The sequence below is a fragment of the Panulirus ornatus genome, chromosome 55 (assembly GCF_036320965.1).
Source record: "Panulirus ornatus isolate Po-2019 chromosome 55, ASM3632096v1, whole genome shotgun sequence".
Classification (NCBI taxonomy): Eukaryota; Metazoa; Arthropoda; class Malacostraca; order Decapoda; family Palinuridae; genus Panulirus; species Panulirus ornatus.
In genome coordinates this window covers 31,306,912-31,332,346 of record NC_092278.1, presented here as the reverse complement: position 1 = coordinate 31,332,346, position 25,435 = coordinate 31,306,912, and the positions used below count along the sequence as shown (strand labels likewise).

The following is a 25,435-nucleotide window of genomic DNA, read 5'->3' as shown; positions in this document are numbered from 1 at the left end:
CCACAGTGGTACAAACCCCCATTCTCCACAAGTGTTCCTTCCACACTCCTGCCAACATTCTACATTTCCAAGTTATTATCCTCTTTAGATAAATCAGAATGAGAAATTTTCTCCCTCATCTGAGAAACTCCTTACTTTCAAGAGTGTTGAGAAGACTTATATGGATGTCGGGAATAACTTGCCGTGAGAGGTGGCTGTGTAGGGCGTCTGGGGATGCACTGGGGACTGTAGAAGTGCCCTGAATGCAGTTTCTCTTCACTGTGGTCATCAGAAGGAATTGCTACATAATTCTAGATTAATTCCAGTAACACCGCTAAGGTTAATGCTATAGAATATAGAACAATATTGAAGCTCAGAGATATGTGTTTCATTATACTAAAGCACATAAACAATCAGAGCAAAGATGTTGGGAATGTGAAATTTTGTAAGTATATTTCTTATCCTTTCCTGTATGTTTCTGCTCTTTCCTGCATTTGTGAGGTAGCATGAGGAACAAGTGAAGAATGACCTCATTTGCTCACATCCACATCCACTCTCTAGCTGTCAGATGGTTGTTTGCTTGCCATGCATGGAATGTCGAAAGTTTCGATACACATTTTTAAAATTTTTGTAATGGTTCTTTTTCATTGAGATGTGTATAAATACTTATCCACAATCTTTTAGTAAATGTTCTGCAAGCACGTACACATGAACAGATCCTGGTGATAACACATTGTTTGCTTAGCCTGGACTATGAGGTATGTGCATATTGCTCTCCCATAATGACCCATTGTAAACTCACAGTTTGTATTTTCATTTACTTATTTCATGCACAAACCACTGTATGATTATACTTTTTGTAGTCCAGTTTGGCCAAGAAAATCAGAGAGAATGCACATTATGAACAAAAGATTCAAAAGAAATAGATGGAAACAAGACATTAACATGTGAAATGATCTAGTAGCATGTGGCTGAGAAGCTGTCTGTCACAGTTCCCTCAGTCTAACATGTGGTGAAGTTTTTCATAATTTTATAAAGCACATATCACTGGTGAAGGTGAAGGAAGAACCTGTTACTGATGAAGTGTATTTTTGTGTCAGATATTTCTTTTTGTGTCCCAGCTTTGCACAAGGACCATATGGAGCACACTACATGAACTTTCTCGTGACCACTTGCCCTCTCTGATGATACTTCACATAACCCACTCAACCACCAAAAAGAAAAAAAGACAAAATATAGGAAAGCAGATTTGACACCAGTCAAACAGTATCAAAGCTTCATCTTTGATAGTTACCCCATCCTCATACTCACACTGAGCCACTTGGCTCACTCGCCCTTGCTTCACTGATGGATCATTTTATGCAACTCTGAGTATTTTATGATTTTTTTTTTTTTTTTTTTTTTTTTTTTTTTTTTTTTTTTTTTTTATACCTCGTCGCTGTCTCCCGCGGTTGCGAGGTAGCGCAAGGAAACAGACGAAAGAAATGGCCCAACCCCCCCCATACACATGTACATACACACGTCCACACACGCAAATATACATACCTACACAGCTTTCCATGGTTTACCCCGGACGCTTCACATGCCTTGATTCAATCCACTGACAGCACGTCAACCCCTGTATACCACATCGCTCCAATTCACTCTATTCCTTGCCCTCCTTTCACCCTCCTTCATGTTCAGGCCCCGATCACACAAAATCCTTTTCACTCCATCTTTCCACCTCCAATTTGGTCTCCCTCTTCTCCTCGTTCCCTCCACCTCCGACACATATATCCTCTTGGTCAATCTTTCCTCACTCATTCTCTCCATGTGCCCAAACCATTTCAAAACACCCTCTTCTGCTCTCTCAACCACGCTCTTTTTATTTCCACACATCTCTCTTACCCTTACGTTACTTACTCGATCAAACCACCTCACACCACACATTGTCCTCAAACATCTCATTTCCAGCACATCCATCCTCCTGCGCACAACTCTATCCATAGCCCACGCCTCGCAACCATACAACATTGTTGGAACCACTATTCCTTCAAACATACCCATTTTTGCTTTCCGAGATAATGTTCTCGACTTCCACACATTTTTCAAGGCTCCCAAAATTTTCGCCCCCTCCCCCACCCTATGATCCACTTCCGCTTCCATGGTTCCATCCGCTGACAGATCCACTCCCAGATATCTAAAAACACTTCACTTCCTCCAGTTTTTCTCCATTCAAACTCACCTCCCAATTGACTTGACCCTCAACCCTACTGTACCTAATAACCTTGCTCTTATTCACATTTACTCTTAACTTTCTTCTTCCACACACTTTACCAAACTCCGTCACCAGCTTCTGCAGTTTCTCACATGAATCCGCCACCAGCGCTGTATCGTCAGCGAACAACAACTGACTCACTTCCCAAGCTCTCTCATCCCCAACAGACTTCATACTTGCCCCTCTTTCGAAGACTCTTGCATTTACCTCCCTAACAACCCCATCCATAAACAAATTAAACAACCATGGAGACATCACACACCCCTGCCGCAAACCTACATTCACTGAGAACCAATCACTTTCCTCTCTTCCTACACGTACACATGCCTTACATCCTCGATAAAAACTTTTCACTGCTTCTAACAACTTGCCTCCCACACCATATATTCTTAATACCTTCCACAGAGCATCTCTATCAACTCTATCATATGCCTTCTCCAGATCCATAAATGCTACATACAAATCCATTTGCTTTTCTAAGTATTTCTCACATACATTCTTCAAAGCAAACACCTGATCCACACATCCTCTACCACTTCTGATACCACACTGCTCTTCCCCAATCTGATGCTCTGTACCTGCCTTCACCCTCTCAATCAATACCCTCCCATATAATTTACCAGGAATACTCAACAAACTTATACCTCTGTAATTTGAGCACTCACTCTTATCCCCTTTGCCTTTGTACAATGGCACTATGCACGCATTCCGCCAATCCTCAGGCACCTCACCATGAGTCATACATACATTAAATAACCTTACCAACCAGTCAACAATACAGTCACCCCCTTTTTTAATAAATTCCACTGCAATACCATCCAAACCTGCTGCCTTGCCGGCTTTCATCTTCCGCAAAGCTTTTACTACCTCTTCTCTGTTTAGCAAATCATTTTCCCTAACCCTCTCACTTTGCACACCACCTCGACCCAAACACCCTATATCTGCCACTCTGTCATCAGACACATTCAACAAACCTTCAAAATACTCATTCCATCTCCTTCTCACATCACCACTACTTGTTATCACCTCCCCATTTACGCTCTTCACTGAAGTTCCCATTTGCTCCCTTGTCTTACGCACCCTATTTACCTCCTTCCAGAACATCTTTTTATTCTCCCTAAAATTTACTGATAGTCTCTCACCCCAACTCTCATTTGCCCTTTTTTTCACCTCTTGCACCTTTCTCTTGACCTCCTGTCTCTTTCTTTTATACTTCTCCCACTCAATTGCATTTTTTTCCTGCAAAAATCGTCCAAATGCCTCTCTCTTCTCTTTCACTAATACTCTTACTTCTTCATCCCACCACTCACTACCCTTTCTAAACAGCCCACCTCCCACTCTTCTCATGCCACAAGCATCTTTTGCGCAATCCATCACTGATTCCCTAAATACATCCCATTCCTCCCCCACTCCCCTTACTTCCATTGTTCTCACCTTTTTCCATTCTGTACACAGTCTCTCCTGATACTTCCTCACACAGGTCTCTTTCCCAAGCTCACTTACTCTCACCACCTTCTTCACTCCAACATTCACTCTTCTTTTCTGAAAACCCATACTAATCTTCACCTTAGCCTCCACAAGATAATGATCAGACATCCCTCCAGTTGCACCTCTCAGCACATTGACATCCAAAAGTCTCTCTTTCGCACGCCTGTCAATTAACACGTAATCCAATAACGCTCTCTGGCCATCTCTCCTACTTACATAAGTATACTTATGTATATCTCGCTTTTTAAACCAGGTATTCCCAATCATCAGTCCTTTTTCAGCACATAAATCTACAAGCTCCTCACCATTTCCATTTACAACACTGAACACCCCATGCACACCAATTATTCCCTCAACTGCCACATTACTCACCTTTGCATTCAAATCACCCATCACTATAACCCGATCTCGTGCATCAAAACCGCTAACACACTCATTTAGCTGCTCCCAAAACACTTGCCTCTCATGATCTTTCTTCTCATGCCCAGGTGCATATGCACCAATAATCACCCACCTCTCTCCATCAACTTTCAATTTTACCCATATTAATCGAGAATTTACTTTCTTACATTCTATCACATACTCCCACAACTCCTGTTTCAGGAGTATTGCTACTCCTTCCCTTGCTCTTGTCCTCTCACTAACCCCTGACTTCACTCCCCAGACATTTCCAAACCACTCTTCCCCTTTACCCTTGAGCTTCGTTTCACTCAGAGCCAAAACATCCAGGTTCCTTTCCTCAAACATACTACCTATCTCTCCTTTTTTCACATCTTGGTTACATCCACACACATTTAGGCACCCCACTCTGAGCCTTTCTTATGGTTATAAAATCTTCTGTCTCATATTTCTTTAATTTTTCATGTTGGTATGTTACTTTTCATATTTTTGTTGTAATTAAGCTAAATGAATATATTTATACAAAGTATATGAATCTTTTTTAATCATACATGATGGTACCATGGTAATTTAATGTGTTGATGGATGGGGTGTTGAGGAAGGTAATTGCAAGGGTTTTAGAGAGAGAGTGGGCTTGCAGTCTCCTGGGGTTGGTAAGGCCTGGGAGGTGAGTCTGTTGCTGTTTGCAGGTGAACAGGCTTTCATGACAGACTTGAGTGAGAAATAGCAGACTCTGTTGTCTTAGTTTCAGAGAATGTTTTAAAGGAAGAGGTTGAGGGTTAATTTGAATATCGAATCTCAAACTATTGAAGCTAAAGTGAACCATAGGGTATGTGGGGGGGGGGGGGGGGGGGGCAAAGATCATGGATGCATTGAGGAGTGTGTGGAAAGAAAGATGATTGTGTGTAAGGTTAAAGATAGTTATGTTTGATGCAGTCCTGATAGTGTAGTATGGCTGTGATGTGTGAGTCCTGAATGCAGAATTATGAAAGACAGTATGAGGTGTGAGGAAGGTTGATTGGGTAGGGAATGACTGAGGAAAAGTGGTGTGGTAGTATGCGTTGGATATGTTTTAAAAAGCTGAGAAGGGTGCGCTGAAGTAGTATGGACATATGGAAAGGATGAGTGAAGAGAGACTGAGTAAGAGGATATATTTAACAGAAGTGGAAGTAACAAGGAGGAGAAGGACACCAAGGATGAAATGGCAGGATGGAGTGAAAGATGCTGTGACTTATCAGGAGGGCTTGAACATGCAGGAGGGTGTGAGGTATGTATGGGGTGGAAAGAATTAGAGTGATGTATTCCACAGTGAGTGGTGTGCTAATAATGGGCTGAACCAGGGCCTGTGAAGTGGTCAGGGGAAACCTAGGACCTGATAGTGGATTGGGCAGCTCTGGTTTCAGTGTATTATACACGACACCTAGAGAGTAGAAGTGAGCGATTGAGGGTTATTATTTTTTATTATATTTTTTATTTTGCTTTGTCGCTGTCTCCCGCGTTTGCAAGGTAGCGCAAGGAAACAGATGAAAGAAATGGCCCAACCCACCCCCATACACATGTATATACATACACGTCCACACACGCAAATATACATACCCATACATCTCAATGTACACATATATATACACACACAGACATATACACATATACACATGCACACAATTCACACTGTCTGCCTTTATTCATTCCCATCGCCACCTCGCCACACATGGAATAACATCCCCCTCCCCCCTCATGTGTGCGAGGTAGCGCTAGGAAAAGACAACAAAGGCCCCATTCGTTCACACTCAGTCTCTAGCTGTCATGCAATAATGCCCGAAACCACAGCTCCCTTTCCACATCCAGGCCCCACAGAACTTTCCATGGTTTACCCCAGATGCTTCACCTGCCCTGATTCAATCCATTGACAGCACGTCGACCCCGGTATACCACATCGATCCAATTTACTCTATTCCTTGCTCGCCTTTCACCCTCCTGCATGTTCAGGCCCTGATCACTCAAAATCTTTTTCACTCCATCTTTCCACCTCCAATTTGGTCTCCCACTTCTCCTCGTTCCCTCCACATCTGACACATGTATCCTCTTGGTCAATCTTTCCTCACTCATTCTCTCCATGTGCCCAAACCATTTCAAAACACCTTCTTCTGCTCTCTCAACCACGCTGTTTTTATTTCCACACATCTCTCTTACCCATACATTACTTACTCGATCAAACCACCTCACACCACATATTGTCCTCAAACATCTCATTTCCCTACTGTACCTAATAACCTTGCTCTTATTCACATTTACTCTTAACTTTCTTCTTTCACACACTTTACCAAACTTAGTCACCAGCTTCTGCAGTTTCTCACATGAATCAGCCACCAGCGCTGTAACATCAGCGAACAACAACTGACTCACTTCCCAAGCTCTCTCATCCACAACAGACTGCATACTTGCCCCTCTTTCCAAAACTCTTGCATTCACCTCCCTAACAACCCCATCCATAAACAAATTAAACAACCATGGAGACATCACACACCCCTGCCGCAAACCTACATTCACTGAGAACCAATCACTTTCCTCTCTTCCTACACGTACACATTCCTTACATCCTCGATAAAAACTTTTCACTGCTTCTAACAACTTGCCTTCCACAGAGCATCTATATCAACTCTATCATATGCATTCTCCAGATCCATAAATGCTACATACAAATCCATTGTTACTTCATGTATTTCTAGCTCCTCCTTGCTGATGTGGGAAACAATGATCAGCATAAAAAAGGCTTTGTTTTTATTCATTTGTACATAATATTAATGTGTATTTTCCTGAGCTGCCTTGACAGCATAGTTGATGTACTGTCCCATTTGGCATTTTGATTCAAGATGACCAGCTTAGAAGGAAAAAATGTGGATGGTAATGACCAGCCTACTCGGAAAAAAATATGGACTCAAGATATGAAAACGTCTGAGTTGCCAGTAATTATTTATTGACTCACTACTCCCCTGCTTATCACAACCAGAATTTTTGAGAGCCCCACACTGTGCACATTAATGGCACACATGCAGTCTCCTGCATATATACAGTACATTGGCAGTCAGAGGGTTAATATCTTGTTAATCTTGTTTCCTTCTTAGATTTACAAAAACGTGTTCATAATAGCTAAAATGTATATTTTATGTATGATTATAGATATGAAAGAATATTTTGGTGTTCACTTGTTAGTGCTCATTGCATTTAAAATGTTGGGAACCTCTGCTCTCAAGAAACATAATCGTTTTGTCATATGTGATCTCTTTCCAAATCTGTGCCGTCTATATTTATTCTTATGGTTATTCTTGCTTACTTTATGCCATTTTGCTGATATCTTCATGCTTGTATAGGATGCTTGGTATTGATATAATTAAATCAAGTAAACATGGTAGAGTTGTCACAAGGTCTCTTAGCATTTTTCTTTCTTATAGTAAATGCAGTATGCCACTTTACACTTCAGATAGCTTTAGTAACTTTCAGAATCTTTTAATTGATGTGTTTGTCATCCTGCTAATGTGTCATAGGCCCATGAATTTTGCAGATATGTACAGTGACAAGTTTGCTGAAGATTTTGCTTGTGATTATCACTACTGTACTGAATATATTGCACTAAGTTATACATAAGTACTGTTGACAGAATTGATTTATGTAGCATATTCTTTTAAGCATTGATGTTTAGTTTTCAAAGTATTTACTGACCCTCTTCTTCTTCAGGTTATAACTCATTTCATCTTACCTGCAGGGTTCACCCCTTTCTCGAAAGGAATCTTACAAGGACCAGCGGCGGAAGTATCGACGTGAGAAGAAAAGAGTGGCACGAGAGCTTCTTAGCACGCTAAAAGACCCAGCTGTGGTAGTGTTGGCTGACTGGCTAAAAGTGCGTGGATCACTCAAGGGATGGACCAAACTGTGGTGTGTTTTGAAACCTGGCATGTTGCTCTTGTACAAGAGTGCCAAAGCAAAGGTAACTATGTTAACCTTTTTTTTTGGATGAATTAACTTCTGTATTTATCCTGTAAGCAGGCTTGTTAACTGTTGCACATACAGAGACAGCATAACTTTGTCCGGAATATTTTCCATAGTTATAATGAAATGCACATATGAAAAACTTCTAATCATTAACCAAGTGTTATGTCTATAGGTTTTTACAACTCTTATACCATGTCCATAATTAGTCTCTTGGTATAATAACAATAATTTCTGTAAGTTTTTATATGCTTGCCTTAATATCAAACAGCAGTTAACTTGCCTTCTTAGCAATTCTTTTAATGTGATGTTCTAGTGATAAGCTAGAGTCTCAGCAATTCTTTTAATGTGATGTTCTTGTCATAAGCTAGATTCTTAGCAGTTCTTTTAATGTGATGTTCTAGTGATAAGCTATATGTCAATCTTCAAGTCCTTTCATGTATTGAATCATTTTATTTTTTTCTTGCAAGATTGTATTCATGGTTAAATCCTTTTTCAGTCTGTGTTATCTTCATCTTTTTTTTTTTTATTATATTTGGGTTGATTTTCATCATTGAACCTGACATCTGACTAGAGCTGGAGCTTGTCTAAGTCTTTTTATAGATCATTGCAGTGCTGTACCTTTCTTTGTTCCCTCTTGACTTCTGCATCACCTTTAGACACATTTAAGTATTGATTCCAGTCCTTCTGGCATGTTGTTAACTTATGTTAGAAAAAACAGTGGTTCAGTATTGAGCCCTAGAGGATGCTACTGGTTCCTACCACCCTATCTGAGAAGGCATACCTGATGTCTCCTTTGTTCTCTTAGTTAATTTTCGGTCTTCTGAAGTTTACATTATGCATGCTTTAAGTTCAGCTTTTTAATTAATCTCTTGTGCAGTCACAGTGACAGCTTGTAGGTTATTTGCTTTGAATTACTTGTATGCTTCTAAATTTTACCTTTCTTAATTTGTGTTTGTTATATCATCCACTGTTACAAACTGTCCCAAAAGGACCCAGTGGTCTGCCACTGTTACAAACTATCCCAAAAGGGCCCAGTGGTCTGTTGCTGTTTGAATTCCTTTGTACTATAACCCCAAACATACCCATCTTTGCTCTTAAAGACAGAGACCTAACTTTCTACATATTTCTCAATGCACCCAAGACATTTGCCATGTCATCCATAGGGTGGCTTACTGCAGCTCACATGGTTCCATTCACTGCCATTTCCTCTCCCATGTATCAAAAGAGCTCCACCTTCTCCAAGTTTTTTCCATTTATGCTCCTTCCAAATTGTGTCTCTTTTCACTACTAAACCTCATACCCTTGCTCTCATTCATATTTACATTCAGCTTTCTCCTTCACATATTCTCCTAGACTTAAGACACCAGCTTCTACCATTTTTCACTCAAATATATCACCAGTACCATATCATTATACCAAACAACAGCTGACTTGCTTCACAGGCCCTTTACGCCAAGCAGAGTGCAAACCTGCTCCTCTTTCCAAGACCTTTGCGTTCACCTTTCTCACCATCCCATACATGAACAGATTAAGCAGACATCACTCACCGCTGCTACAGAACCACCTTCATCCTGAACACTCATGCTCCTCTCTGGTTACTCACACACATGCCTTACCCTGCTTACTCTGCCAGTTCTATCATATGCTTTCTGCAGATCCATAAATGCCGCTTACAAATACTTCAGTTTCTCTTAGTTTTGCTTACACATATTCTTCTGAGCAAACACCTGATCCACACATCCTTAACCACCCTTAAAACCATATTGTTATTCCCCACTCTGATGTTCTATTCATGCCACCACCCTCTCAGACACCACTTTTGCATGCAGCTTACCAGATATTCTCAACAAACTTATACCACTGTAATTTGAACACTGTAATTGAACATTGCAGTTAATCCTGTTGGTCCACAGTGGTACAAACCCCCATTCTCCACAAGTGTTCCTTCCACACTCCTGCCAACATTCTACATTTCCAAGTTATTATCCTCTTTAGATAAATCAGAATGAGAAATTTTCTCCCTCATCTGAGAAACTCCTTACTTTCAAGAGTGTTGAGAAGACTTATATGGATGTCGGGAATAACTTGCCATGAGAGGTGGCTGTGTAGGGCGTCTGGGGATGCACTGGGGACTGTAGAAGTGCCCTGAATGCAGTTTCTCTTCACTGTGGTCATCAGAAGGAATTGCTACATAATTCTAGATTAATTCCAGTAACACCGATAAGGTTAATGCTATAGAATATAGAACAATATTGAAGCTCAGAGATATGTGTTTCATTATACTAAAGCACATAAACAATCAGAGCAAAGATGTTGGGAATGTGAAATTTTGTAAGTATATTTCTTATCCTTTCCTGTATGTTTCTGCTCTTTCCTGCATTTGTGAGGTAGCATGAGGAACAAGTGAAGAATGACCTCATTTGCTCACATCCACATCCACTCTCTAGCTGTCAGATGGTTGTTTGCTTGCCATGCATGGAATGTCGAAAGTTTCGATACACATTTTTAAAATTTTTGTAATGGTTCTTTTTCATTGAGATGTGTATAAATACTTATCCACAATCTTTTAGTAAACGTTCTGCAAGCACGTACACATGAACAGATCCTGGTGATAACACTTTGTTTGCTTAGCCTGGACTATGAGGTATGTGCATATTGCTCTCCCATAATGACCCATTGTAAACTCACAGTTTGTATTTTCATTTACTTATTTCATGCACAAACCACTGTATGATTATACTTTTTGTAGTCCAGTTTGGCCAAGAAAATCAGAGAGAATGCACATTATGAACAAAAGATTCAAAAGAAATAGATGGAAACAAGACATTAACATGTGAAATGATCTAGTAGCATGTGGCTGAGAAGCTGTCTGTCACAGTTCCCTCAGTCTAACATGTGGTGAAGTTTTTCATAATTTTATAAAGCACATATCACTGGTGAAGGTGAAGGAAGAACCTGTTACTGATGAAGTGTATTTTTGTGTCAGATATTTCTTTTTGTGTCCCAGCTTTGCAGAAGGACCATATGGAGCACACTACATGAACTTTCTCATGACCACTTGCCCTCTCTGATGATACTTCACATAACCCACTCAACCACCAAAAAGAAAAAAAGACAAAATATAGGAAAGCAGATTTGACACCAGTCAAACAGTATCAAAGCTTCATCTTTGATAGTTACCCCATCCTCATACTCACACTGAGCCACTTGGCTCACTCGCCCTTGCTTCACTGATGGATCATTTTATGCAACTCTGAGTATTTTATGAAATTTTCTTATGGTTATAAAATCTTCTGTCTCATATTTCTTTAACTTTTCATGTTGGTATGTTACTTTTCATATTTTTGTTGTAATTAAGCTAAATGAATATATTTATACAAAGTATATGAATCTTTTTCAATCATACATGATGGTACCATGGTAATTTAATGTGTTGATGGATGGGGTGTTGAGGAAGGTAATTGCAAGGGTTTTAGAGAGAGAGTGGGTTTGCAGTCTCCTGGGGTTGGTAAGGCCTGGGAGGTGAGTCAGTTGCTGTTTGCAGGTGAACAGGCTTTCATGGCAGACTTGAGTGAGAAATAGCAGACTCTGTTGTCTTAGTTTCAGAGAATGTTTTAAAGGAAGAGGTTGAGGGTTAATTTGTATATCGAATCTCAAACTGTTGAAGCTAAAGTGAACCATAGGGTATGTGGGGGGGCAAAGATCATGGATGCATTGAGGAGTGTGTGGAAAGAAAGATGATTGTGTGTAAGGTTAAAGATAGTTATGTTTGATGCTGTCCTGATAGTGTAGTATGGCTATGATGTGTGAGTCCTGAATGCAGAATTATGAAAGACAGTATGAGGTGTGAGGAAGGTTGATTGGGTAGGGAATGACTGAGGAAAAGTGGTGTGGTAGGATGCGTTGGATATGTTTTAAAAAGCTGAGAAGGGTGCGCTGAAGTAGTATGGACATATGGAAAGGATGAGTGAAGAGAGATTGAGTAAGAGGATATATTTAACAGAAGTGGAAGTAACAAGGAGGAGAAGGACACCAAGGATGAAATGGAAGGATGGAGTGAAAGATGCTCTAACTTATCGGGAGGGCTTGAACATGCAGGAGGGTGTGAGGTATGTATGGGGTGGAAAGAATTAGAGTGATGTATTCCACAGTGAGTGGTGTGCTAATAATGGGCTGAACCAGGGCCTGTGAAGTGGTCAGGGGAAACCTGGGACCTGATAGTGGATTGGGGAGCTCTGGTTTCAGTGTATTATACATGACAGCTAGAGAGTAGAAGTGAGCGATTGAGGGTTGTTATTTTTTATTATATTTTTTATTTTGCTTTGTCGCTGTCTCCCGCGTTTGCAAGGTAGCGCAAGGAAACAGACGAAAGAAATGGCCCAACCCACCCCCATACACATGTATATACATACACGTCCACACACGCAAATATACATACCCATACATCTCAGTGTACACATATATATACACACACAGACATATACACATATACACATGCACACAATTCACACTGTCTGCCTTTATTCATTCCCATTGCCACCTCACCACACATGGAATAACATCCCCCTCCCCCCTCATGTGTGCGAGGTAGCGCTAGGAAAAGACAACAAAGGCCCCATTCGTTCACACTCAGTCTCTAGCTGTCATGCAATAATGCCCGAAACCACAGCTCCCTTTCCACATCCAGGCCCCACAGAACTTTCCATGGTTTACCCCAGATGCTTCACCTGCCCTGATTCAATCCATTGACAGCACGTCGACCCCGGTATACCACATCGATCCAATTTACTCTATTCCTTGCCCGCCTTTCACCCTCCTGCATGTTCAGGCCCCAATCACTCAAAATCTTTTTCACTCCATCTTTCCACCTCCAATTTGGTCTCCCACTTCCCCTCGTTCCCTCCATGTCTGACACATGTATCTTCTTGGTCAATCTTTCCTCACTCATTCTCTCCATGTGCCCAAACCATTTCAAAACACCCTCTTCTGCTCTCTCAACCATGCTGTTTTTATTTCCACACATCTCTCTTACCCTTACATTACTTACTCGATCAAACCACCTCACACCACATATTGTCCTCAAACATCTCATTTCCCTACTGTACCTAATAACCTTGCTCTTATTCACATTTACTCTTAACTTTCTTCTTTCACACACTTTACCAAACTCAGTCACCAGCTTCTGCAGTTTCTCACATGAGTCAGCCACCAGCGCTGTAACATCAGCGAACAACAACTGACTCACTTCCCAAGCTCTCTCATCCACAACAGACTGCATACTTGCCCCTCTTTCCAAAACTCTTGCATTCACCTCCCTAACAACCCCATCCATAAATAAATTAAACAACCATAGAGACATCACACACCCCTGCTGCAAACCTACATTCACTGAGAACCAATCACTTTCCTCTCTTCCTACACGTACACATTCCTTACATCCTCGATAAAAACTTTTCACTGCTTCTAATAACTTGCCTCCCACACCATATATTCTTAGTACCTTCCACAGAGCATCTCTATCAACTCTATCATATGCATTCTCCAGATCCATAAATGCTACATACAAATCCATTGTTACTTCATGTATTTCTAGCTCCTCCTTGCTGATGTGGGAAACAATGATCAGCATAAAAAAGGCTTTGTTTTTATTCATTTGTACATAATATTAATGTGTATTTTCCTGAGCTGCCTTGACAGCATAGTTGATGTACTGTCCCATTTGGCATTTTGATTCAAGATGACCAGCTTAGAAGGAAAAAATATGGATGGTAATGACCAGCCTACTCGGAAAAAAATTTGGACTCAAGATATGAAAACGTCTGAGTTGCCAGTAATTATTTATTGACTCACTACTCCCCTGCTTATCACAACCAGGATTTTTGAGAGCCCCACACTGTGCTTATTAATGGCACACATGCAGTCTCCTGCATATATACAGTACATTGGCAGTCAGAGGGTTAATATCTTGTTAATCTTATTTCCTTCTTAGATATACAAAAACCTGTTCATAATAGCTAAAATGTATATTTTATGTATGATTATAGATATGAAAGAATATTTTGGTGTTCACTTGTTAGTGCTCATTGCATTTAAAATGTTGGGAACCTCTGCTCTCAAGAAACATAATCGTTTTGTCACATGTGATCTCTTTCCAAATCTGTGCCGTCTATATTTATTCTTATGGTTATTCTTGCTTACATTATGCCATTTTGCTGATATCTTCATGCTTGTATAGGATGCTTGGTATTGATATAATTAAATCAAGTAAACATGGTAGAGTTGTCACAAGGTCTCTTGGCATTTTTCTTTCTTATAGTAAATGCAGTATGCCGCTTTACACTTCAGATAGCTTTAGTAACTTTCAGAATCTTTTAATTGATGTGTTTGTCATCCTGCTAATGTGTCATAGGCCCATGAATTTTGCAGAAATGTACAGTGACAAGTTTGCTGAAGATTTTGCTTGTGTCACCTTGTATTGGATATAACAGATACCATTACAGTACAGGTATATTGAAATTTATCTCCAAATCTTCTTACAGAGTAGCCACTGGGTAGGCACTGTGTTACTTAACACATGTGAATTGATTGAACGGCCATCAAAAAAGGATGGATTCTGCTTCAAGCTTTTCCATCCTCTTGAACAGTCAATTTGGGCTACAAAGGGACCTGAAGGGGAGACCATGGGTGAGTATAGTTGCAAGTGATACATAGAGATGCTATTTTTAGTACAACAGACAGGTACTTCAGTGAACTTAACACCCAGATTTAAAATCCTTTCACCCAGTTCACATTTTCCATGATCATGTGAACATTTTGAGAAACTCATCTTAAAATTAAGATGTCTGTTTAACATATTTTGAGGTCAGTCCAAGGGCATATATAGGATACACTCCAGGCATTTGAAAATGTCATTGAGATGGTATGTTATGGAGGCTGTAAACTAGTAAAACTTATACTTTGTAATTCCTCAAAATTTTGTGATTAGTCACTCCCTGTAGCATGAAACATTCCACAAGTTATGAATGTAAGACATTCTATTAACCATCTTTGTCCATGGCATGAGTCACCAAATCTTTATTTTTTCATATTTAGTGACCCTTTGGCTGCATAATTAATTTCCATCAATATTTCCCAAGTGTCAGTTTTCCAGCAAAATATTAATATTGTACCTGGTTCCTCTTTTTTTTAATGTGAAATTATATAGTTTCCGTGTATATCATTAAAGATTTCCTACAATCAACATCTTAAAGTATGAGGTAGGAGAAAGAAGGAAAATTGATATGAATTATTTATGGTTGATATCTGCACATGAAATAAACTTCCTTAACCCTTATGCTGTGAGAGCCACCAAACTTTAGCTGTATCCCATTAAGAAATTGAAGCTTAAGATTGGGGAACTTGTCAAGTTTCAGTACCTGAAGGGGATTCTCTAGTTCTGCTAGAGTATCTAAGTCTCTCCCCTCCTCCCCTTAGGGGTGGAACTAAAGAGGAAGGATTTGCCTAGCTCCATCAGGGCAATCCTTTTAAAATTAGACAGACACCTGAGGTGTGCTGTGGCCTTTTACTTTTCTGACAATTTTGGAGCTCTGCTGCCTCTGGAAACACTGCTCTGGAGTTGCCTTCTGTCAATGACCTATCAAGGCTGAGGCACAAAAGCTAAGAAGTGGCACTGGAGTCTACTAGTTATGCCGAGGATTAAAAGAGACTAGTAATTGAGGGTGATGGCACTGACTGTGAATGGGATGACTGATGAGAGTAAAAGGAGGGAGCTCGTGGGGTTTAGAAGTTGTAGCTTGGATGTGCTGGGGATTGGAGAAACCCATATCCTTGGGGAGGGTTTATGGAGTGAAAATGGAAATGAATGCAAGTTATGGGAGGGCATGGAAGGAGGTGTGGTATGGATGGGAATGAGTAAGATTTATTGCAGAAGAGGGAAAGAAGGATGTGCAATTCTGCTATCACCATGAGTGTGGGAGGGTGTTACAGAGCATGGATGGAATAGATGAAGAATGTGCAGGTGAAAGGAAAGATTAGGATTGTAAAGTATGCATGGATATGTGTATATGCACCTGTGAATATGAAGACTGTATGAGTTAAGGATGAAATGGAGCTTCTCTGGAGAAAACAGTTTTGAGAACGAGAGAAACATGGTAGTGTTGGTTGATATGAATGCGAAAGTGGGATGTAATGGAATTGGTAGGAGTAAGTGAGAATGGAAGTATCTTATGGGTATTGCTGAGAGGGGTTTTTTTCCTTGCAAACAGCTTTTTTTCAGTATAAGATGGTCCACAGATATATATGGATGAGGAATGACAGAGGAGAAGAGCAAAAGGCTTTGATTGAATATGTGGAAGTGGGTGAAGGATTAAGAAAGGCTGTGCTAGATGCTAGAGTTGTGAGAGGATTCTTTGGCGACTGAACATTTCACAATTCTTGTGGGGATGAGGATCAAGAAGTTGGGGTATGGTGTTAGGAAGAATAGAGAGGTAAAAGTGTTGGCAAGTGAGATGACTCAGAAAAAATGGAGGGAGGAGCATGAAAGGAAGGTAACTGAAAACTTAAATGGAAGTGCAGGGAATGTAGGGATGCAGTCATGTGTGAATGAGGTGTTTAGAATGTATAGACAAATACTATTAAAGGTTGTAGGACTAGTAGTTCGACTCAAGGTTGTGAAATATAGGAATAAGAAGGGCAGTGCATGGTGGACAGAAGAGATTACAAATGCTGTGGAAGAGAAGAAACAGGCATATGGTAAATTGCTCAATACCACTGTCCAGTGGAAATTCAGCAGAAGAGGAGGGAAGAATATAAAATATGTAAGTGGAATATTAAGAAACTGATTGAGGAGAGCAAAAAAAAGAGTAGATGAAGATTTTGTGGAAGAAAGTTAAGTGAAAAGTTTTGGGATAATAAGAAACAATACTGGAAGGAGGTGAAGAAGGAAAGAGGTGGATGAAAGAGTGAAAATGTTAATGTGAGAAGTAAGGGAGGGGAGTTGCTGAATCAAAAGGAAAAAGTGAAAGGAAGATGGAAAGAGTATTTTGAATAACTGATGAATGTGGGAGAAAGGTATGCAGCAGTTGTTACATGCATGGGTATAGATGATGGAAGGAAGAGGATATAGTTGCTAGGGCCTATAGCAAAAAGGGAGGAAAAAAGGGCAATAATGAATGCTAAAGGTAGGAAAGGCACCTGGAGGGGATGGGATTATGGCTGAAATGCTGAAGTATGGAGGAGAAAGCTTGATAGATTGGATGCATCTGATAAGTAATTTAGCATGGAAACAGAAGGTTCGGCCTGAGAATTACGTGAAAGCTATTACTTTTCCTTTATTCAAAGGGAGAAGATGTTAAGGATGTATGTAGCAATTACATAGGAATATATCTGTTAAGTGTACAAGGAAAAGTTTATGCAAGATTGTTAATTCATAGCGATGAAAAGGACTGAATCAGAGTAAGTGAAGAGAAAGGGGATTTTAGGAAAGGCAGGGGATATGTGGATCTGATTTTTGTAAAGGTGACTGTGGATATATATTATTATTATATTATTTTGCTTTGTCGCTGTCTCCTGCGTTAGCGAGGTAGCGCAAGGAAACAGATGAAAGAATGGCCCAACCCACCCACATACACATGTATATACATACACGTCCACACACGCAAATATACATACCTATACATCTCAATGTACACATATATATAACACACAGACATATACATATATACACATGTACATAATTCATACTGTCTGCCTTTATTTATTTCCATCGCCACCCTGCCACACATGGAATAACAACCCCCTCCTCCCTCATGTGTGCGAGGTAGCGCTAGGAAAGACAACAGAAGCCCCATTCGTTCACACTCAGTCTCTTGCTGTCATGTACTAATGCAGCGAAACCACAGCTCCCTTTCCACATCCAGGCCCCACAGAACTTTCCATGGTTTACCCCAGACGCTTCACATGCCCTCGTTCAATCCATTGACAGCACGTCGACCCCGGTATACCACATCGTTCCAATTCACTGTATTCCTTGCGCGCTTTTCACCCTCCTGCATGTTCAGGCCCCGATCACTCAAAATCTTTTTCACTCCATCTTTCCACCTCCAATTTGGTCTCCCACTTCTCCTCGTTCCCTCCACCTCTGACACATATATCCTCTTGGTCAATCTTTCCTCACTCATTCTCTCCATGTGACCAAACCATTTTAAAACACCCTCCTCTGCTCTCTCAACCACACTCTTTTTACTTCCATACATCTCTCTTACCCTTACATTACTTACTCGATCAAACCACCTCACACCACATATTGTCCTCAAACATCTCATTTCCAGCACATCCACCCTCCAGCACACAACTCTATCCATAGCCCTCGCCTTGCAACCATACAACATTGTTGGAACCACTATTCCTTCAAACATACCCATTTTAGCTTTCGGAGATAATGTTCTCAACTTCCAAACATTCTTCAAGGCTCCCTGAATTTTCGCCCCCTCCCCACGCTATGATTCACTTCCGCTTCCATGGTTCCATCCGCTGCCAGATCCACTCCCAGATATCTAAAACACTTTACTTCCTCTAGTTTTACTCCATTCAAACTTACCTCCCAATTGACTTAACCCTCAACCCTACTGTACCTAATAACCTTCCTCTTATTCACATTTACTCTTAACTTTCTTCTTTCATACACTTTACCAGACTTAGTCACCAGCTTCTGCAGTTTCTCACATGAATCAGCCACCAGCGTTGTATCATCAGCGAACAACAACTGACTCACTTCCCAAGCTCTCTCATCCACAACAGACAGCATACTTGCCCCTCTTTCCAAAACTCTTGCATTCACCTCCCTAACAACCCCATCCATAAACAAATTAAACAACCATGGAGACATCACACACCCCTGCCGCAAACCTACATTCACTGAGAACCAATGACTTTCCTGTCTTCCTACATGTACACATGCCTTACATCCTCGAAAAAAACTTTTCACTACTTCTAACAACTTGCCTCCCACATCATATATTCTTAATACCTTCCACAGAGCATCTCTATTAACTCTATCATATGCCTTCTCCAGATCCATAAATGCTACATACAAATCCACTTGCTTTTCTAAGTATTTCTCACATACATTCTTCAAAGCAAACACCTGATCCACACATCCTCTACCACTTCTGAAACCACACTGCTCTTCCCAATCTGATGCTCTGTACATGCCTTCACCCTCTCAATCAATACCCTCCCATATAATTTCCCAGGAATACTCAACAAACTTATACCTCTGTAATTTGAGCACTCACTCTTATCGCCTTTGCCTTTGTACAATGGCACTATGCAAGCATTCCGCCAATCCTCAGGCACCTCACCATGAATCATACATACATTAAATAACCTTACCAATCAGTCAACAGTACAGTCACCCCTTTTTTAATAAATTCCACTGCAATACCATCCAAACCTGCTGCCTTGCCGGCTTTCATCTTCCGCAAGGCTTTTACTACCTCTTCTCTGTTTACCAAATAATTTTCCCTAATCCTCTCACTTTGCACACCACCTCGACCAAAACACCCTATGTCTGCCACTCTATCATCAAGCACATTCAACAAACCTTCAAAATACTCACTCCATCTCCTTCTCACATCACCACTACTTGTTATCACCTCCCCATTAGCCCCCTTATTATTGTTATTATTATTATTATTATTATTATTATTATTATTATTATTATTATTATTATTATCATTATTATTAATATTATTATCATTATACAACCGTAGAACCCCTTCTGCAGGGTTCCTGTAGGAAAGGATTGATTAATTTGGAGTGAGAAGTTGTTCACTGAGATTGTACTCTGAGATAGAATCTTATTGAAGGTGACTTTTCACTTGCAAACAACCACAGGCAGGCAGAGTCTGGTGTATTATTGTTCTGGTATGTTAGGTGACAAAGTAAGTAGTTTGGTTTCTTGTGTTTAGCAGACCAGAAAAAGTCCTCCAGGTGTTCATGTTGGGCATGCATTCATGGAAGAGCAACATTTTGGATGTCAAAATATGAATTATAAGGCATGTGAGGCAACGTACATTTTTTCCCCATTCCATGGTTGATATATTTACCATAGTTTTGCTTACCTTTCTGTATATAAGCTGCCCTTAAAGTCTAGAAGGCCTACAGGTATTAGCTTGGTAATGAGGGCAAACATTTAAGGAAAAGCAACAGTTTGGATGTGTAAATGCAAGTTTTAAGGCATAATGAGGCTCCTGACAACCATGTTTACTGCAGCATTGTTGGTATATTTATTGTACATTTGTATACTTTTTGTGTACAAGAAGCCAATGATGATTGGAATAAGGCCTATGGTTGTTAGTATTGGTAATGTGGGCAAGCATTCAGGGAGAAGACCAGTGTGTGTGAACACTGTGGAGATGCTGGTTTAAAGCATACAAATACATTGTTGAATACTGTAAAGTAACTTACTGTGTTTTCATGTTTTTATTCTAAAAGTTATTATTATGACTCATAATTTGATTGATTATATCTATCATGTGTGCACAGTCATCATTTATGCTTAGTTTTATGTAGTTTAGTTGGTTTATCACTCATCACATGTAAAAATGGTATTTAATGTGCAGAAATATTTTGAGAATTATGATTGGATCCATCATTCACTAGTGTTAGAAAGGATCAGTGTCCAAAGTGTCTGGGGAAGTGTCTACAGCTATCACCTTATTTACCTAGTGAAAAATGCAAACTGATATTGACAAATGATGCTTCATAGATTTTTTAAGGTTTGTATAGTTATATTCTTTGTGACTATTTGGAATTGAATTGATACAGGGGCAGTCGTCCAACCACTTCCCTCATCACACCTCATCTTCCGAGCTCCATCACAGGCTGCAGGAAAGTGCTGGATGGATGCCTTGGAATTGGCTGTGCGTTGTTCCTCTATTCTCATCCGATCCATGACATCTTCAAATAAGGCAGATGCCAATAATACCATTAACACATCAACCCTTGCAGCAGATAAATGGAATGAGTCTGATTATGAAAAGCATTTTAAGGACCAGGGTGAGTATTCTGTGCCTTAGTTTACTATATTAGATGTGTATAGACAAAGCTTGATGTTTAAGAAATATGTGTTTGTAATAGGTATCAAATAGATTTCTCTGTAGAAGTGCATAGATGTTAATACATAATTATGACAATACATGTCGATAGCCTTTTGTACTACTAGTATAATATACAAGGTATGGGTGTTGTGTTTAAGGAGTTTGCACATGCTGTCAAAGATTGTCCACTCACTTGTGTTTCTCTCTCTCTTTGCTCCCTTTCCTCCCACCGTATTGTTGACACCTCTCCAATGCTCTTGTGGTTGTTTTACCATGGCTTTCATATTTCTTCCCCATTATTGCATGCTTTGCTTGTTTGTTATTTTTGTACATAATTATATTTGTACTTGATTTGATAAACTATAACATCTGCATGCTGTTTAAGAAAAATAATTTTTTTTCTCATTTATTGTACTCTTTGTATTGCATAATTTTTGTTTTTATACAACTATTTTATGATATGAATATTTCAATTACTGTTCTCTTTTATTATATACATTTGCTGTGTGCATTTGTCATGCACAATGAATAAGATAATGATCTTTTCAATAAATCATGAATGGGAAATATTAGAAACATTTCAAAATTCAGACATATCAGATGATTCAAGCCCTGGTATGAGTCCTGAGTATAGTCCAGTAACATCACCTCAATCAGCTTGGCGTGATTGTATCATCCAGTTTACAGGTGTCTCAAGTGTTGAGGGCACACCTACTCATAAAGCCCAAATTCGTTGTGGGGCAAATCGTGACCCATCCCCAACCCCTTATTATCGTAAGCTGGCAGAAGCTATTCTCTTGGCTGATCAGGAGCTTAAAGGGGAATCCTCAAATAGAAGGATGTCTTTAGCTCCTGTGGATGCCAGTTTTTCTGACCAGTCACAATTAAACACACCTAAGATGATCGAGAATCAGAAGAAGAACTACTTTTTCAAGACGAGCCCCAAGATTTCAGAAAAGACAACAAAAGCAGAAAAGAATGGTAGTTGATTATATTTAATTACATTGTTTGCATTTTATGTATTTTGTGCAGTCTCTAATGGTAAGCACTGTTTTATAAAATGTAGATATTGTGCATTGGTGCATGAATATTGGCTGTTTACAGATAAACATGGTAAATATTTTGTAAAGCATAAAGATGATTTCTCTGGATTCTTATCATTCTATTTGGAAGCTTGTAATTATTGTTATTGATTTATTTTTTGCTGCTGGTGATAAGTAGGCTACGTATTGAATATGTAATGGAGTTGATCTCACTTTAAAGTACATTTTCATTCAAGGCTGATTTAGAAACACAGTCAGTAACCAGTGCTGTAGATATCTAGGTTTATATTTCATAAGTGCTTTCTTTTAATAAGTATTTCTGATATGTAGATGCCTTGGAAATTACCATTGCTTAGAGGTCAAGAAAGCTGCATAAGACCTGTTTCGCAGATAACAATAAAATGCTGCATATTGCCTGTATTTGGTCCCATCAGATTTGCAACGAATTCCAGCCTATCCCCTCTCCTAACCTTCAGACCTTACCCTTCCCTCTCCTGAAACCCACAGACTTGGACGATGCAAGCCATACAGATGAGAATGAGTACCACCGAGAGTCTGGACATTTTTCTGGAGCAGAGGCTATGTCTGGGACAGAGTCAGAGTCTGAGGATGGCTCTCATAAAGGGGATGAAGAGAGAAGGGATGAGGAAGAGGAGGATATAAAAGATGATCCTACCCCCATAGAATCTGCATATGTGGCTAACAAAGAAGGAGAAATGGGAGAGGTAAGCTATACTACAATAACTAAGGTGTAGATTAGATAGATTTTTTATTCATGAATGTTATTATGATAAGCTGACTTTCATTATGTGCTAAAATAATGCTGAAGGAGGTTGGGCACTACCTTGTTTTGAACTCTATTCCATTAATTGAAGATGACTGTTTTTTCTTTTTATTTCTCACATGCCTTTCTCTTTCTTTTTCTTCTTCCATGCCTCCATTTCCTGCAAATGTGTACTTGCAAAGGAAAGTCTTACTCTCCTTAAAAATGGGATTGAATTATCCTTTGACCTCCCATTACATGGCAGGTTGTCCCAGGATGAAGTTCTTCCACATTTGATGATCTTACATTTTTACATCTTTTTCCATTGACATTTCTCATAGACTTATTCACTCACGTTGTTCCTAAGAGGAGCATGAATGAGAGATCTGAGGAAGGTGCACTGAATGTTCTGAACATTTAGAGAGGATGAGTAAGGAAAGGATGACTAAGAGAATATACATATCAGAATTGGAAGGAGAAAAGGGGAAACCAAGGTGGAGGTGGAAGGATGAAGTGAAGTGTCTGAAAATACAGGAAGGTGCAAGGGATAGAGTGAATTGGAATGATGTGGCTTACAGGGGATGACATGCTGTCAGTGGGCTACACCAGGGCACGTGAAACAGTCAGGGGTTACCACAGAAAGATATCTGGGGCCTGATTGTGGAAAGAGTGTTCTATTTTGTTTCATTACACATAACAGCTAGAGAGTGATGTGAGTGAATGAGGCCACTTCTTCACTGATCCTGGCACTACCTTGCTAATATGGGAAATGGACTGAACCAGGGCATGTGGAATGTATGGGGCAAACCATGGAAAGGTCTGTGGGGTCTGGATGTGGTTTTGATGCATTGCACATGACAGCTGGGTGGTAATAAAAAGAGTGTGGTTGAGAGAGGAGAAGAAGGTGTATTGAAATGGTTTGGTCACGTGAAGAGAATGAGTGAGGAAAGATTGACAAATTGGTCACTTGGAGAGAATGAGTGAGGAAAGATTGACAAAGAAGATATATGTGTCAGAGGTAGAGGGAACAAGGAGAAGTGGGAGACCAAATTGGAGGTGGAAGGATGGAGTGAAAATGATTTTGAGCACTCAGGGCTTGAACATACAGGAGGATAAAAGGCATGCAAGGAATAGAATGAATTGGAATGATGTGTTATACCGGGGACTGAACCAGGACGTGAAGTGTCTGGGGTAAACCATGGAAAGTTTTGTGAGGCCTGAATGTGGAATGGGAGCTGTGGTTTCAGTGCATTACACATGACAGCTAGAGACTGAGTGTGAACGAATGTGGCATTTGTTGTCTTTTCCTAGTGCTTCCTCACACACACAAGGGGGGAGGGGGTTTAATGACTATTTTTATATATTATTTATTATTATTATTATAATTATTATCATTATTATTGTTATTATTATTATTATTTATTTTTTTTTCGCTGTTTCCCGCGTTTGCGAGGTAGTGCAAGGAAACAGACGAAAGAAATGGCCCAACCCACCCCCATACACATGTATATACATACACGTCCACACACGCAAATATACATACCTACACAGCTTTCCATGGTTTACCCCAGATGCTTCACATGCCCTGATTCAATCCACTGACAGCACGTCAACCCCGGTATACCACATCGATCCAATTCACTCTATTCCTTGCCCTCCTTTCACCCTCCTGCATGTTCAGGCCCCGATCACACAAAATCTTTTTCACTCCATCTTTCCACCTCCAATTTGGTCTCCCACTTCTCCTCGTTCCCTCCACCTCTGACACATATATCCTCTTGGTCAATCTTTCCTCACTCATTCTCTCCATGTGCCCAAACCATTTCAAAACACCCTCTTCTGCTCTCTCAACCACGCTCTTTTTATTTCCACACATCTCTCTTATCCTATTATTACTTACTCGATCAAACCACCTTACACCACATATTGTCCTCAGACATCTCATTTCCAGCACATCCACCCTCCTCCGCACAACTCTATCCATAGCCCACGCCTCGCAACCATATAACATTGTTGGAACCACTATTCCTTCAAACATACCCATTTTTGCTTTCCAAGATAACGTCCTTGACTTCCACACATTTTTCAGTGCTCCCAGAACTTTCGCCCCCTCCCCGACCCTGTGACTCACTTCTACTTCCGTAGTTCCATCCGCTGCCAAATTCCACTCCCAAATAGCTAAAACATTTCACTTCCTCCAGTTTTTCTTCATTCAAACTTACCTCCCAATTGACATGTCCATCAACCCTACTGTACCTATAACCTTGCTCTTATTCACATTTATTCTCAGCTTTCTTCTTTCACACTTTTTACCAAACTCAGTCACCAGCTTCTGCAGTTTCTCACCCGAATCAGCCACCAGCGCTGTATCATCAGCGAACAACAACTGACTCACTTCCCAAGCTCTCTCATCCACAAC

General features: G+C 40.1%; 1 protein-coding gene across 1 annotated transcript in view; it reads left to right on the top strand.

Annotated features, from left to right (window-relative positions):
- Positions 1–25,435, top strand: part of Orp8 (Oxysterol-binding protein-related protein 8) — a 446,356-nt gene that overhangs the window by 344,121 nt on the left and 76,800 nt on the right. The window contains 5 exon segments of the mRNA XM_071692826.1: positions 7,869–8,105; positions 14,650–14,794; positions 20,939–21,169; positions 21,784–22,191; positions 22,761–22,978. Coding sequence (XP_071548927.1) covers positions 7,869–8,105; positions 14,650–14,794; positions 20,939–21,169; positions 21,784–22,191; positions 22,761–22,978 — 1,239 coding nt within the window.